The sequence below is a fragment of the Numenius arquata genome, chromosome 18, assembly GCF_964106895.1.
Source record: "Numenius arquata chromosome 18, bNumArq3.hap1.1, whole genome shotgun sequence".
In the NCBI taxonomy this organism is placed as follows: Eukaryota; Metazoa; Chordata; class Aves; order Charadriiformes; family Scolopacidae; genus Numenius; species Numenius arquata.
The window spans coordinates 9,833,934-9,849,255 of record NC_133593.1 but is presented as its reverse complement, the minus strand read 5'-3'; the positions used below and the strand labels follow the sequence as shown (position 1 = coordinate 9,849,255).

Genomic DNA, 15,322 nt, shown 5'->3' with positions numbered 1-15,322 from the left:
GTTAAAATATTTACTTAATCGTCTAAAACAAAGCCTTGGAGCCTGCAGACGTGCCCAGGTCAGGCAAATACACGCGGATAATTTGGCCGAATGATTTAGAAGCAGAGGACCACTTGCATTTAAAGCCGTGCATATTTTCAATACCCCCTTAGTGCATCTATTTTAGTCAGATGCTTAAGATTAAAGGGCCACATGTCAGCCCGTATCTTACCCATGCTTCCTGTCATCGTTTCTTTGCAATTTAATTTTGTGTTTTCCTTTCAGCCTAGAAGTGTTTGGTACCAGTGTCTTGGCAAAAGAGCCTGAGGAATGGAAGGGTAAAGAAATATGACCCAGCTGCTATGCACAATGAGGTTTGTAAGTCCTTGTATGGTATAAATAAGCATATTACACAGTTATTAGAAATTTGGCACTGTCCCTGTTTAGAAGCCCGAGTCCGATGCTGTGTAATTCCTCCCCAGTACATGCATAATTCAGTATTAGCACTCCATTCTTCCAGCCTTATTACTGGCCAAATTCGGCAACTTTTTCTCAGTCCTCCTCCATTCAAACCCTCCTCGGCAGTGTAAACCGGTGAGTTTCCGCTCAAGCCAATAAATCTATGCCAACCCATGCGGCCGAGGCTCGGTCCTGACTTCACGGGAGCGGGGACCGGAGCGGGCCCCGTGGAAACGGGGGCGCCGAGCCGAGTCGCCGTCGGGGCCGCCGGGTACGGGGTGCGGGCTCGGGGCTCGCTTCTCCCCTCGCCTCCGTCGTGGCTGGCAGGTTTTCTTGGGGGGGAGAGAAGCAGATTTTCTTGCGCGGGGGGCGGGAGGGAAGAGGAGAGAGCCAAAGGGAGCGGCGCTGGCCGCCGCGGCTGGAAAAGCGGTGGAGCATCCCCGCAGGTAACGCGCGGCTCGGAGCCCGCTCGGTTTTTCCCGGCCCGCGGACTGAGTGTAATTATTGGAGAAAAGCGACAGTAAACTTTTATTAATCGCCGGTGTTTTGGGCCAAGGCATGAGCGAACTCGGTGACAGTGATGAGTGGTTTGGAGCGCCGGTCCCTGAAAGCGGGGCTTATCCTCCCCCTGCCTGCTCCTTTCACTCGGCGATGATGAGCCGTGAATAGGAGCCACCCTGCCGTCGGGGATCCGGCCGTTTATCTGCCGGGTGATGACAGTCGGGCTGGTTTCGAGCCTCGCCGTGAATTGCCGGAGCCTCCGGGAAACGCACGGCGCTGCCGCAGCCGGGGAGTTCCGTCCGGCGGGGAGGCTTTCGCCCCGCGGCGTCGGCCCCGGCCCCCCCGGCCGGGGGATGATGAAACCGGTCGCGGTGTCCCCCCAGCCCTGGCCGAGCTCCACCGACACCGACCCCGCCGCCTCGCCGAGCGGGGACAGCCTCAACCGGGGTCGCACGGCATGGAACGGGCCCGACATCGCCGCACCGACGGGGAGGGCTAAGGGTTGGCGGGAGGAGGGGAAGGCTTTGGCTTCGCTTTAGTTAAATCCTCTCCACCTGGGGATCGCCCCCTCCGCCTTTTTTTTTTTTTTTTTTTTTTCTTTTCTTTCAAGGGGAGGAAAAAATCCATTTACCGTAGGGAAGCGCAGGCAGCGTCCGTGATTTTCACTGTCCGCGGCTGCGGGAGGAAGGGGTGGAGGGAGACTCACCCAAACAAAGCCGAGCCACCGGCACCGGACGCAGAGTAAACACAAAAATTCACCTTGCTGTGGAGCCCGGCCCTCGGCGGCCGCCCCAGGCCCCGCAGCCTGCGGGAAGAGCCCGGCCCGCAGGTGGGAACCGGCAGCGGGACAGAGCGGTCCAAGCGGGATACTGCGCGCACCCTCAGCGGCTCTGCGCGCCCTCTCCCTTCCCGCGGCCGTGGGGTCGGAGTACGGGGCCGGCCCGTGGTTCAGAGGTAGCTGCGGCCCCGCAGCGGGTCAGCGGCGGGGAGCCGCGCTCCGGGACCCCCGAACCGAGTGGAGCCTTCCCGCTCCCACCGCGGCCCTGCCGGGACGGCTCCTCACCCCCCGGCCCTCCTCAGCCCCCGCTCCGTCTGTGCGGGGGCAGGACGGGCGCGGGTCCCCCCTCGCCCCGGCCACGCAGGCGCACGTCGGGGGCCGCCGCCGGCCCGGTCTCACCTGCCCCCGGTCCCGGCCCGCCGGCTCCTGCGGGAATTGCTCGCCGCTCCCTCGCTCGCATCCCCCAGCCCGCCAGGACCTTTTTTTTTTTTTTTTTTTCCTCTTTTTCTTTTTTTTTTTTTTTTTTCTTTTTTTTTGGTAGGAGTGGGGAAAAGGTTCATTAAGAGGTTGACCCCAGTTTACTTTTTTATTCTGCTCCTGTTCCCAATTTCGGCACCACGTGACGGTGGGAGTGAGTTTGGGTTTAAATTCACTTTCAAGAAAACCCCGATAAAAATCCTGCCCCGTGAAGCCCCGCCGGCTCATGGCGGTGTCCCTGTGAGCCCGGGGCTGCGGGAGGCGAGCGGCACCGCCACCCCCGCCCGGCACCGGCCGCCTCGGGTAAGCGGCTCCCTCCTGCCACCCTTCCCGCGGGCGCGGAGCGGGGCGCAGCCCGCCGTAGGGGCGCGAAGCGGGGCAGAAGCAGGCAGGGCTGTCGCGATACAGGGTGGCGCGCAGCAGCGGGGCTGTCGCGATAGGCAGAGCTGCGGGGCGTTTCGACCGGCGGTGGGTGCGAGGGGCCGCTCAGCGAAAAGGCGGGGGTGTGGGGGGTGCGGGGTAAGCGTAATCGCGACAGCAGAGCTGAAGTGGCCTGTTCAGTCGCGACAGCTCTCGGGGACTCTTCCGAGGGGGTTCCCTGCCTGATTTGGGGGTTTGGCTTGGCTTGGCAGGCGGTGCCCGTGGCCGGAGGGTGCGGGGGCTCCTGCCCGGGGGTGTGCGGGGCCGGGAGCTCCTCTCCCCTCGCCACGCTCACCTCGGGGCGGCCCCGGTGGCCCGACCTCGCCGCCGCTTTGTCTGCGGCCGCCCCGGTCCTGCCCGCTCTGGGGCAAGGCCCGGGGCTTTCTGTCGCGACTGGGGGAGGACGAGGAGCCCTGTCCCCCTCCACGGGCTCTCGAGGAGACCCGCACCCGAAGACCGGCGCAGGCCGGCGGTTCACTGGCAGTTTGGCTGCCGGTGCAGCAGGGCCGGGGAAGCCGCCGGAGGTTGTGGACCCCTCCCGGAGCGAGACCCCCTCCCGGGCCTGGGCCTTCCCCGTCGCCTCTCCCGGGCGGCCCCCGACTGCTGCCGCGGGGTCCTACCGCCCCGCACGGCCTGGCCCGCAGAGCCAAGCGTCCTTCCAGCGCGGCCTGTGCCCTCCGCGGCCCCGCTGCCCCCGCTGCAGCCCCCAGCCCGGCCTGGCTCCCCGGCGGGCAGCGGGGAGCGCCGGGACCATCGGGGCTGGAAGGGGGCGGTGGGGCCGGGGGTGTCCCCCCCTATAGAGCTCCCCCCCGAGCAGCGAGCGGCTTCGCTCGCCGCCAGGCCCGGCGCAGCGCCGAGGCAGGCCGGGCAGGCCGGGGAAGGCCGCGGCGGGGCCCGGTGCGCGGAGGCCGGGCAGTCGCTGCCCCCGGCCGGTGCCCCCCGGTGCGGGCCGTCGGGCGGGCGCGGGGCCGGGGCCGGGCCGAGCGGTCCGGGCCGGGCGGAGCGGGCCAGAGCCGGTCTGTGGGGACGTGATTGACAGCGGCAACGTCAGCAACAGGAGGGGAAGGGAAAAGGGAGGGGGGAGACAAAGAGGGAGGGAGTCGAAAGGCCCCAAACTGGATCTTTATGGAACATTTTCCGCCGAGATCAAGGGAAAGTGAATCCGCGCAGCGGGGGATGCCCCGCACGCCGCTGCCATCGGGGGCCGCGGAGCCGCGCCCGGCCTGAGCGCCCCGCGCAGCCGCCGCGCTGCCCCGCGGATGCCCTTCATGCCGCAGCCGCCCCCAGGCGAAGCCCGGAGCCCCCCGCTGCGCCTCCTGCCCCCCGGCCGGCCGTGTGAGTTCCCGGGGTGCGGAGGGAAGGACGGGAGGGAGCGGGGGGGTCCGCGGGTGCGGGGCTCCCTGCAGCCCGCGGAGCCCCCGGCCTGTGCCGAGGCGGCCGCCGTCGCCTGCCCCGCTGCTTCCCCGGCCCGCGACCCGGCTCCGTTCCCGGGAGCACCGGGGTCCCTGTCCGCGGGCAGCAGCCGGCCCCTCGGGGGTCGCCACGGCCGCCTCCCACCTGCGCTCCCCCGGGTCAGCCGGCCCCGCGGTACGGGTTGAGCACCGGCAACCTCCGCGCCTCGCCCGGGCTGGGGATGCCCCGTCCCGTCTCCCGCCCGGGGGACCGCGGCGCGTACGGTGCGGCTGCGCACGGGAATTCGTGGAGCTCTCCCTGGAGCTCTGCTGCGGCTGGAGCTGGGGGTCTCAGCCCCGCTCTCCTCCTCCTCCGCCGCCCCGGGCAGAGGACCGGGACCGGGGGAGAGGAGCGCTCCGTCGAGGCCCGCGGCTGCCTTCAGCGTTTCGCCGGTTTTGATCTCCGGGGCCGGGACCCCGCAGCCTCCCCCGCGCCGGGGCTGCCCGTCCGTCCGTCCGTCGAGCGGGGAGCGGGGCGGACGGCCGCTTCCCTCCGCGCTGTAAAAGTCGGAGTTGATGCGCGGCAGCCCCGGCGGAGCTGTCAGTCCTTATCTTTATTGGCTTTTCCCAGTCTCCGTCCAAGTTTAAGAGGGGCCCTTTTATCTCGGAGCCCAGCACTCCGCCGCTTTACGCCGCCCGGCTCCGCCGCAGAGCTTCGCCGCGGCCCCGACCGCCGTCGCGGAGCCCCCCGCAGCCCCGACGGGACGGGGCAGAGCGACCGGCCGGGCCGGGCTGCCCTCCCCGACGGGTACCGGCCCCGCACGGTGGCAAAAAGCCGGTGCGGAGCGGGGGGAGAGGAGAAAGGGTCGGGGCTGGGGGGGCTGCGGCCACATCTGAGATGAGCCGTTCGGGCCTCAAGCGGGAGCACAGCCACGCGTGGGCGGCTCCCCCGGGGGGGGGCAGGCGGGCCCGGCCTGGCTCTCCCGGGCACAGCGGCTTTCCCCCGGGGCCGGGGGTGTCACGTCCCAGTCTCGCCGAGTGCCGCCGCCTGAAAAAGGACCGCGGGCCGAGCCGGGAAGGCCTTGACCCCGCAGGTGGCCGTGGCAGGGGCTGGGGAAGGGAGGGAGTGGGGGGTGGACGTGGCCCCCAGTGCTGCGAGCTAACGGTGCGCTTCTCTGCCCCCCAAGGAAATGCTCCAGGAGAAAAGCCTGTCTGAAACCGAGGAAGGGTTTCCAACAGCCCCCGCGCCCGGCCATGCGGACTCCTCCGCCGGCTCCCCCGTCCTCGGCGTAGCCGGGGGGAGCAGCACGCCGCTCAGCAGCCCGCAGCTCCCCGACCCCGAGCAGGTACGGCCCCGCGTCCTGCCCGACGGCTCGGTCCCTCTCCTTCCCCGCCAGCCCGGCCCGGAGCGCGGGTGGCGGCGCGGGAGTCGGGCTTTCCGCGACCGCGCATCTCCCTCGGCCGCGACTTGGGGGGGAATTGCGAGGAAATAACATTTTTCTTTAGTTTTCTTTATTTTTTTTTTTTATTTTTTCCCCGTGCAAAGCAGGCTGCCCCGCGCCCGCCGCCCGGTGCGGAAGGTCGGTAAGGGCCAGCCCGAGCGCCGTGGCCGTCGGGGCCCGTCGGGCCGCGGAGCCGCGGCCGCGCTTCCCGAGCAGGATCCGGCCCGGCGGTGGGTTTCGTTGTTTGTGGGGTTTATTTTGTTTTGATTTTATTTTGTTTTGTTTTGTTTTCCCCGCTAAATAAAACGCCGGACGGCCCGCGGCCTCTCGGCGCATCGCGGCTTCTCTGCCTTCGACCCCCGCGCCCGGCTGGCGCCTCCGCGTTGCCCCGGGCATCCCGCGGAAAGGAACGGGGCCGCGCAGAAACCGCGGCCCTGGACGCACGCATTGCTCAGCGGATCCGGGTGTCCCCGCGGATGCTCCTGGCCCCGATTTTTGGGAGGCCCAGGGCGACAGCGGAGCTCTTCTGTTCCATCGGGACACGGAAACCCCTACCAAAAAAAAAAAAAAAAAGAAAAAAAAAAAGGAAAAAAAAAACCCCTTTGGCCGCAGTGTCGCTCCTGGATGTGAAAGTCTGCAATTAAAACCAGCCTCAGTTTGTTTCTCTTATTTTTGGCAAAGGGCAGTGGAATTTTTGGGACTCCATCCTCCTCCCGCACAGGCAGGACCGAGGCCGGGGTGGCTTTGCCCGGCGCCTCGGCTGCGGCACAGCCACCGAGCCCCACTGCTCTTCCCGAGGCCCTTCCCAGCCCCTCTCCTAGGTTTTCCTCAGTTATTTCTTGCTGTTCTCATTATCTTTATTTTTCCAGACAATAGAAAATATCAAAGTCTATCTCCATGAGAAGGAGCTATGGAAGAAATTTCATGAAGCTGGCACGGAAATGATAATAACCAAAGCAGGCAGGTTAGTGAAAATTCCCTGCAAATATCTATTGCTTCTGATCCGTGTGAAATGTCCCTGTTCGCCGAGACTGGGTTTCGCAGGGTTACTACAATCAGTGGCATTTAAAAAAAACTGTTACTGTGATTGCAGATTTCATTAAGATAATTTTTTTGGGTGTAAACTGTGCATGTGTTTAAGTGTGGCGAGGAGATTGTGGGTGCAAGAAAGTGTTGTGGAGTCGTTTGCTACATTTAGTTCCAATTCTCTTCGGTAATTCTTCATTTTATTTATTTATTTATTTTTAAGATATTAGTATGATCGTGGCTCTACTCTTTTTTTTTTTTTTTTTTTTTTTTTTCCCCAAAACAAACCCCACTCCCCTTTTCTACACAGCGCACTAAGACCTGTGCGGGGATGCTTTGCCCCAAAGTTTTCGCAATACGAAGGCTTAGGCTATGCTTTTCATCTCAAAACTGAAAGAGAGACAGGTACCGCTTTTATCCTGTTAGGTGTGTGTGTGGGGGGAAAAAGTCTGCCTTTCCTTGGAAACAAGCAATGATTTTTACCAAATCGGAGTCCCCTCAGCGTGCACAGCCAGGCCCGGGTGGGAGGGAGCCCAGCAGTTCACAGAGGCTTTGCTTCCCTGGGGAACCCATCCCTGCGCCTGCTCAGGTCTCCCTCCCCACCCGGGCGGCTCAGGTGGGAGATGACAGAATTAATGGCAGAAAATTAACCATCAGAATGAAACCTTAGACCGTCACCAGCCTCGGGGATCAGCCAGTTCCCACCAAAACTAGCCAGCTCCCACTGTGGGCACCGAAATAGCTGTCCTTGGCTTCTGCGGCAGTGGGCTTGCGTCGCTGGTGCTGGAAAAGAAAAATTACCAGGCTTGGGGATTAAAATCCGTTTAATTTTAACAGAGCTGTGTGATTCTGCCATGCCCTGCGATTGCCGATTTTACACCATGCTAGAGAGCTGGGGAGGAGAACACTCAAAATAATGGGGAGCAAGCAGGAAAAAAAAAAATATCCCACAATATCTGCGCAATATTTCTTCCCTGCGGTTCCTGATCCTTCGTGCAGGAGAGCTGGGGGGCTTGGGGGTGTGTGTGTATCTTTTCTCCACTGTTTGCTGCTCACACTGTGAGACCCAAACCCTAATCCCTGGCTCTGGATTTGGGGAGCGATGAGCGGTTTCCCTCTCTCCTTTCCCCCGTCCCCGGCAGCGCTGCTCTCTGCAGCAGCTGGTCAGCTTTACCCTAATAACCGAGATATTCCCATTAGTCCCCCTGGAGAGGGGGTGTATGTGCCGGGGAGCTTCAATTTGTTTTGCTATTATTTGGCCTGTTTATGAAGTGATTGCGCAGGTAACTCTGGCCTTATCACACTACATTTCGGTGTGTGAAATCTTAGGGCTTGTTCTGTAGCGTCTGCTGATGTGAGGAGCCGGATTCATTTTGATGGGTCTGCTACCTAAGTCAGCTCAGACTAGGGGATCAAGACCTCAGATATTTCACCCTTAATTTATAGTATCTGAGTGTGTCTGTGCGGGACGTGGAATATCTTTACCAAATTCTAGACCCTAAGCATCCCAAATGTGCATGTTATCTCTTTGTAAGTCTTAAGGTGGATTGTTTAAACAAATCCATATGTATAGGGCTCAGACCCGCATTCTTTGTGCGGTGGAGCTGGCAGTGCACACGTAGTCACCTCTCAGGAGCACGGGGGTAGGGCTGAGGGGATGGGGGGGATTGACCCCAAGATGTACAAAACTTTGTTTTTTGAAGTTATCGAGCCAAATTCTCCGTTTGTGAAAATGAGTGCAGCGGCCAGCAAGCCAAGAGCTTGTTTTTTATATATATAAATAGCTTTTAATTAAAAAAAAAAAAAAAGAAAGAAAAAAAAAAAAGAAATGGCTGAAATGCTGGTGAAACACAACAGTCATGTCATTTCTTTTCTCTGCGTCCAGCTGCAAATGGTGTCAAAATAAAGGGCAACATTTTCATCAGTGTTAGCAGTGACTCCAAAGGCTCCCCAGCCCCGCAGCCCGTTCCGCGGGAGCGCAGCCCACCGCGCTGCCGGCCGGGGGGGGGGGGGGATGTGGATGCTGCCAGCTCCCTCCCGCCCTGTCCCGGGCCGGGATCTCCAGCAGCACCGACAGCAAAAAAATGCACGAAATAATTAGCATGAGGGCGGCAGGGATAATCGAGCGGCTTAAATCCCGCGCTCGCTCAAGTCTCTCGGTTCGCAGCGAGAGTCAGGCTGAGCCACTCGTGTCCGTGCTGAGACCAGGGCAGCCCCAAAGCAAGACTGTGCCGTAACCGTTATGCGAATGACGAAATGAAAATTAGTACTTCATGCAGATTTTATTTTGCCCGAGCTATTTAAATAAGGAGTAGCAATAATAAACCTCCTCTTGACCCAATTAAAAAAAAAAAAAAAAAAAAAAAAAAAAAAAGATGGTTAATGGAGATTCGTATGCACTTGCATTTAGAGCGGGGGGGAAAAAAAGAGGGAAAACGGCTAATTGTAGGCACTAATTAGGACTCTAATCCCCCTCCCAGCAGGCACAGAGATGCCCCTGAATGCAGTTAGTTGAAATCACTTAAATGTCGGTCTGTCTGACCTCAAGGGGCACAAACGAAAAGAAACCGAAGTCTGATTTTTAAATTTCAAACAACAAAAAAAAAAAAGTGACTTTAATGACAAGTTCACTCAATGGAGAGGAAATGTAAAGCTCAGCGGAAGCGTTAATTCCATGGCAATGGTGTAAAATAGCCTTTTTGTATAAACAAGGCAAATATTGATAACTTAATGGGGGGGGAGCGGGGGAGTCATTTGTTTCATTCTTTGTAGAGCTCCACAGAACGAGCCAACTATAAATTATCGAGAATTTAGGGCTGAGAATTACTTTGGGGGATTATTACTCCCTCTTAGGACTGATCTGTAGGAGACATTAGGAGAACACAGCAAGCTCAGCATTGAAATAGAAATCATGTTGTTGCCAAGAAAGCTTGATTTATAAAGTGGAAACATCTTTAAAATGCACTCGCTATCTTTTTAATGTTCGACTGCTTCATTGTGGGAGGGAAAAAAAAAAAAAGAGATTATTTTATATTAAAAGGATCATCAAAAGATAAAAAGTTTATGTTAGCAAAGTTCCCTGAACTTTGCATAAAACCGCTCGCCTCCTTCAGACATAAAATCCTGCCCATCGCAGCGCCCAGAGGATGGGACGCTGGGCTCCATAAATCAGAACCTTTTCTTGTTCCTCCGATTTGAGGTTTGTTCTAATTAGGAATTTCTACTCCAGAGGATTTTCCCTTGCTGGGTTTTAAAGCCTGAGTTATACGCGGTGCAAAAATTGCCCGCTCTTTGCCGTTGCCTGGAGCTGTCGGTACCCGAACCGGCGGGGAACGGGAAGAAAACGCCGGTGGCGTTGTGCAGAGCAGCTTTTTGGGAAAGCAGCGTGAGCTCGGACCCTGCCACCGTTTGCAGATGAAACCCCGTTATTGGGGTGGCCGCCAGCCCGGCTCGGTGTCCCCGGCAGCCTCCCACCGCCGAGCCCCGGCGCGGCGGATGCGGCCGCCCCCGGTCCCAGCGTTGCCTTCCCGGGGCATGAGCCCAGCACCCCCGTGGAGCTGTGCGTGCCTGTGTTTGTAAATACGACTATAATTGTTCACAAAACCTCCCATTTATTAAAAAAAAAATAAAAATAATCAAAAACCAAGAAAAGAAAAAAAAAAACCAAGAAGCATTTTCCAGGCGATGAGGTCCTATTAAATCAAATTAATAAAATCAATATCGGTGGTAATAAAAGAGACAGGGTATATTAGAGGGTGGAGGTGCAGATGTACATCTGAATCCCAGGTCGGGCTCTGCGCGGCGCACACCTTTCCTGCCGGAGTCTGGGCATTCCGTGGTGATGGAGTTGTGCGAGGGGTGGGTAAAGCAGAAAGCAAACGAGGAACTTCATTACAATCTTGCTTTCCAGTCTCCTCTTATGTGCTATTATTCCGCTGAACAATTGTATTATTATTTTTTTTTAACCTCGCGGCAAACCCTGCTTTGTCTCTCATAATTCTTTGTGAAATCTCGTCTTCCAGACTTTATTTCTGCAGGAAGTTAATCTTTGCATTCATAGTTTTCCTGGCTCACGATTTCTTTCTTTCTGTTAGTTTTTATTTAGCTCTAGTTGTTCCCTAGTATTTTCCAAGGTGCCAGTCTTTGCAGAATTGCAGTTTCCCTCCAGATGTTGCCAGGGACAAACAATTTGATGCAGCTTATGGCTTATCCCTAAAAAAAAGACTAGGTCACAGGATGTCTGGTCTCATTTTTGTGAACAGTTACTGAAGAGAAAATACTATGTAATTCCCCTATGGTAGCACAACCATCCCGGTGATGGGAACAGGAGGCTTGGGATACTGAAATTGAGTTTTGGCTGGAGTGCAGGATGTGCACAGGTACAAAGATAGCTTCAGTCTTTATGGTAGCAGGTTTTAAGAGGCATATGTAGGAAAATATTGCACAGGAAAAAAAATCAATAAAGCAGCTTGCATGTGTGGAAAAGACGCGAACCCCCTTTAGATGTTCAAGTTTCATTTTAAAAGTGGCTTATTTCAGTTTAAAAAAATCTGTTCCTAATCAACTTTAGTAAACCAAAATAAAACTAGTTTTTAGGACATCAAGGTCTGAAGAAGTATAAATGCTTTGGCTAAGCTGGTGCAGCTTTCCTCTGTGAATAATCCTTTAAAAGTTAAATTTTCCATGGCTCTGTAGGGCATATGGATGCCCAGTTCTCATTACAATTAAAGGGAAATATTTGTCCAGAATCTTTTGAGGCAGTTACAAGAATCTCTGCTGAAGGTTTTTGATCCAAAAGCAAACCTTAATATCCGAGATCAGCGATGGAATGTGAGCCATCAATTTAAAACTTGGATATAAAGTAGATATTTAAGGAATGTTTGATCTGCTTAGTCCTAAATTCGGGGTCCTGGAATTACCCTGTTAGGGCAAACGCCTGCTTTTAGAGAAAGGAGCAGGAGCAAACTCCAATGGCTCTTGGCCGCGCTGCTGTAGATGTCAACAGCTTTGGCAAGGAAGACAGAGCTCCTGCACGCTGAGCAGGGCAGGGATGGGATTTTAGTTTTTAATACTCTTCTCTCTTCAAGCAAAAAATCCTTGCTTTGAGTTTGTTGAAGACATGGGATGCTCACGGTTAAGGGTGTTCCCAAAGCTTTCCCTGCTCGTCCTTAGGCTGGAGCTGCAGCAGTGCTGGCCAGGGTTGCAAGGAAGGGTTTGGCAAGCCCAAACCAGTTGGGGAAGATCCCCGCCATCGCTCTGCCTTTGCATCGAAGGCTCCCAGGCACTGGGGCTGTGGATCATCTCCTGCTCTGCACCGATGAGCCGGCACATGGCCTGCCACCGATGGCAAGGCTGCTGATGGCTCTTCCGAAAGCCCCCGTGGAGCCCACGCAACTGGAAGGACTGCACCATGGAGGGAGCAAACCTGCCCTGAAATGTTGCAGCGCCGGGTCGTTGGCCATGCTCTTGCACAGCTTCTCTCCAAAGCACCTTTGTGCTGTGCCGCTGGTGCCACCGGAGGCTGCTGGCACCGACCTCTCCCATCCTCCGGCACGTTGGGACCTTTTCTGCTCAACTTTGGCTACGGCAAAATGAAAGCACCAGAGAAACATCCCACGGCAAGAAGCCTGCCCGTGTTTCAAGTTACCATGGGGCAAAGAGAGGAAATGTTTCTAGACCATGAAAGCAGCCATCCAGCTAACCAAGTTCTCAAGTATGTGAGAAACAATGTTATATTTAAAAATTAGATGCGCTAGCCAAAAGAAAAAAAATACAACCTCACCATTCCAAAATATAAAAATCCCTTAACTGTCTGACCTTCTCATCACTAGGTCATGGTCCTGCCACCAGATAAATCTCTCCTATCTGTCCATAGACTGAGAGTTCAATGTTGCTTGTGTTAGTGACAGTGAATTTGGGGCTGAAAAATGAACTACTGATGAGAACTCCTGTTGAACCTGTATTGTTTGTTATTCTGAGGCAAGGATCTGGCATGGGCTAATCCAGCACTTCAAAGTTAACTGCTCTTACTTTGTATACAGAGCGTCATAGCGGAGTGGCGTGGGTGATAAGAGAAATAAGGGACTGAGGGTTAGGATACACTGGGAAAATGGGACCCTGTTGAAAAAGTCTTTGATCTCTTTAAAGTATTTTCTGAAAGCAAGAATCTATCAAAAAGGAAATGCCATTTAAAAGGCTAAAAGAAACAGCTGACATCCCCAAATTTGTTTTAATCTGCCCCGGAGAATATTATTTTTAAAGATGCGTTAAGTCAGTGGAAGGAATACTTGTCAAAAGAAGGGAAATTAGAAAAAAAAGCAGAAAGGTCATCAGAATGGAAACGTGGTTCTTGAAGCCTTTGCACACCATTCCTTTTCCTCCTAACAATGAAGACGAGGAGAAGCATCCTTAGGCAGCCATGGCTAATTCTCAAGAAGAATTTGGGGCCGCATTAGTCATTATTTGGGATGAAAGCATGTCATCTGCCTTGGTGCTTTGAAACATCGCTGGAGGCATCTTGGCATGCCCAGCAGCTTCTGAGGAGGTGGTCTTTCAGCCATGTTATGGCTTGTTAGCCAAAATGTTGAGTGATTTCTTGGTTTTCTGATCCTTTCACAAGCTGATATGCCGTAAACATCACCTTTCCAGACAGCACCATATAGAAACTTCTGAAAATCCAGTCGTTGCTTTACTTGACCACCGTAAAATCACTGTCTTTGGATCTCTTTATCTTATGGAAACTCCTTTTGAAAATAGAACTTCAGCTGCTGAGCTGTGGGACATTTTTACCCCCTGAAAGGACACCATCCACACCACAGGGAGATGCAATGAGCACCAGTCTACACATTCCCATGGGCTTCAGAGAGCACTGACAGCCTTTGGTAAGGACATGACTCATGACTTGGGTTGTTCCAACAGGACTCGGGTGTCTTGTTTCCATGCAGTTTCCTCTATGGAAATACCAGTTGAGTTCCCTATGGCTTCCCTGCTTACCACGTGCTGGGCAGAGAAACCCCTTCCCAGCTAATGCGTCAGTAGGAGCATCAGAAATGTTTGCATCTAAGCAAGGAGGGTTAGATCAATCCTTGTGAGCAGGAGGGTGGTGATGAAGGGTTTGCAGATGCCACCTCGTCACCCAGCAATACCACGGCATGAGCCAGTGTCCGTGAGACACACAGGTCCCAGCGTGTAGCGTGGTGTGGGGCAGTCGGTGCTCAGACGAATGCTTTGAGCTCTTTGATCAGCTCTGATGCTCTGGGCTTTTCTGGCTGTATTGGATTGCTGTCCCCTGCCCAAAAAATCAGACTTTATTGGACCTGGGAACCTTGCAGCCGCCCAGCTCTCCAGGACCAACCAGGCCTGTTCGCATGGGGATTAAAACACAAGATGCCCATGAAGTGGCCAAGCCTGGAGAGCCTGAAAGGCTGGGAACTGCTGTCCCAAACGAAAGCAGAGCTTTCCTCTTATCGCTCTCTTCCAAATCCAACCAACCAATTACACATTAATTAAACTTTGTTTGAACATAATAGAAACTTTGGCTCCATGTCAGTAACTGCTCCATGGTTAAGGGGATTGGATAGTAATAGAATAAATAAATAAACAAGAGATGCTTATTCTAACAGTTCATTTTAAAACAATTTGTGAATATCATGTAGAGATAAAATGTGCCTAGCATAAACTTAGCTAAGCAATGACTACTTTATTATCAGAACAAATAATTCACTCGCACATCATCTTTGAAGCTTGGGAGGGCTACAGAATTGTGCTGCTTGTTTATTTTCCTGGCTTTTACTGGTTTTGCTACATTTCATCTGCACAGGGCTGTGGGGAAGGGCTTAGCCGGGACTGTGGCAGTGCGGTGACAATCCCCAGCGACGCCATCCCCGTTCCCACCGCCCGCCGTCCCCAGAGCCCCTCTGCCCTCCCCAGGGCATCACCCTGCACCTCAGCCCCCAGCGAACGGGTGCCAGACCGTGGTATTTTAATGCCGTATCAGACGTCCTGCTTGTTCAGGAGTGAGGCACCGTAGCCTTCCTCCTGTGATCGCTTTCTTTGAGGGCAGTTTTCTTGTGTAAATGTAAAAACGGATTTAATTTTGCCCTCTGAAGGGCAGTGTGAGCTGCTGCCATCGCACAGCAGTACCGTGCCCCTGCCAGTGCAGGGAGGGAGGTCGAAACGAGCCTAGTGGCCCTAAACCCAGCAGGGAGCTTTGAGTGGCGTAGGAGACCATCAGGATGGTCCTGAGGAGTCTGGATGGTCCTGTCTTCACTGGGTTGAGCTGGAGAGAGGGAGAAGTGGGTTTTGAATGTGTCCAAAATTGAGGTCTACTGGCTGTTTTGCAGAAGAACAGGCTGTCGGGGCTGATGCTTGGGTGCTTGTGCTGTGTCCCCCGGGCATCACCGGCTCGTGGGTTCCCCGGTCCCTGGGCGGGCAGGGGAGCTGTGGGGCTGCCCCATGTCAGCTGGGAGCAGTCATTGCACCTAATGTGTGCTGGCAGGTTAGACACACACCTTGTGTGGCTTTAAAAAAAAAAAAAAAAAGCTCTTTTTCTTCCTCTTTAGAGGAAGAAATTGGTCTGATCCTGGACTCCCCCCACCCTGGATTGGCAGCGGCATTTGCATGTTCAGGGCATCTGCTGCAGCCCCAGGACAGCGTGTCCAACCAGGCTTTGGGTCTGAACAGAAGATGATGAGGCCAGGAATTGCCTCTTTTAATCTCCTTATTATTGGTGGGTTAAACTTCACCTAATAGTTGGTTTATCCTGTGCTGCAGATGTGCCCAGGGCTTAACCTCACTGAGCTTCCCTGCAGGCACCGCCGCAGCCGCCTTCAGCGCGGGAGGTGTCGCTG

The 15,322-nt window shown here is 55.1% G+C and overlaps 1 protein-coding gene across 1 annotated transcript in view; it reads left to right on the top strand.

The window, feature by feature from the left end:
- The first annotated feature begins 341 nt into the window (after positions 1-341).
- Positions 342-15,322, top strand: part of TBX4 (T-box transcription factor 4) — a 39,992-nt gene continuing 25,011 nt past the window's right edge. Inside the window, exons 1-3 of the mRNA XM_074160701.1 lie at positions 342-353; positions 5,193-5,351; positions 6,317-6,411. Of these exons, the coding sequence (XP_074016802.1) occupies positions 342-353; positions 5,193-5,351; positions 6,317-6,411 (266 nt within the window). The remainder of the gene's footprint in view (positions 354-5,192; positions 5,352-6,316; positions 6,412-15,322) is intronic.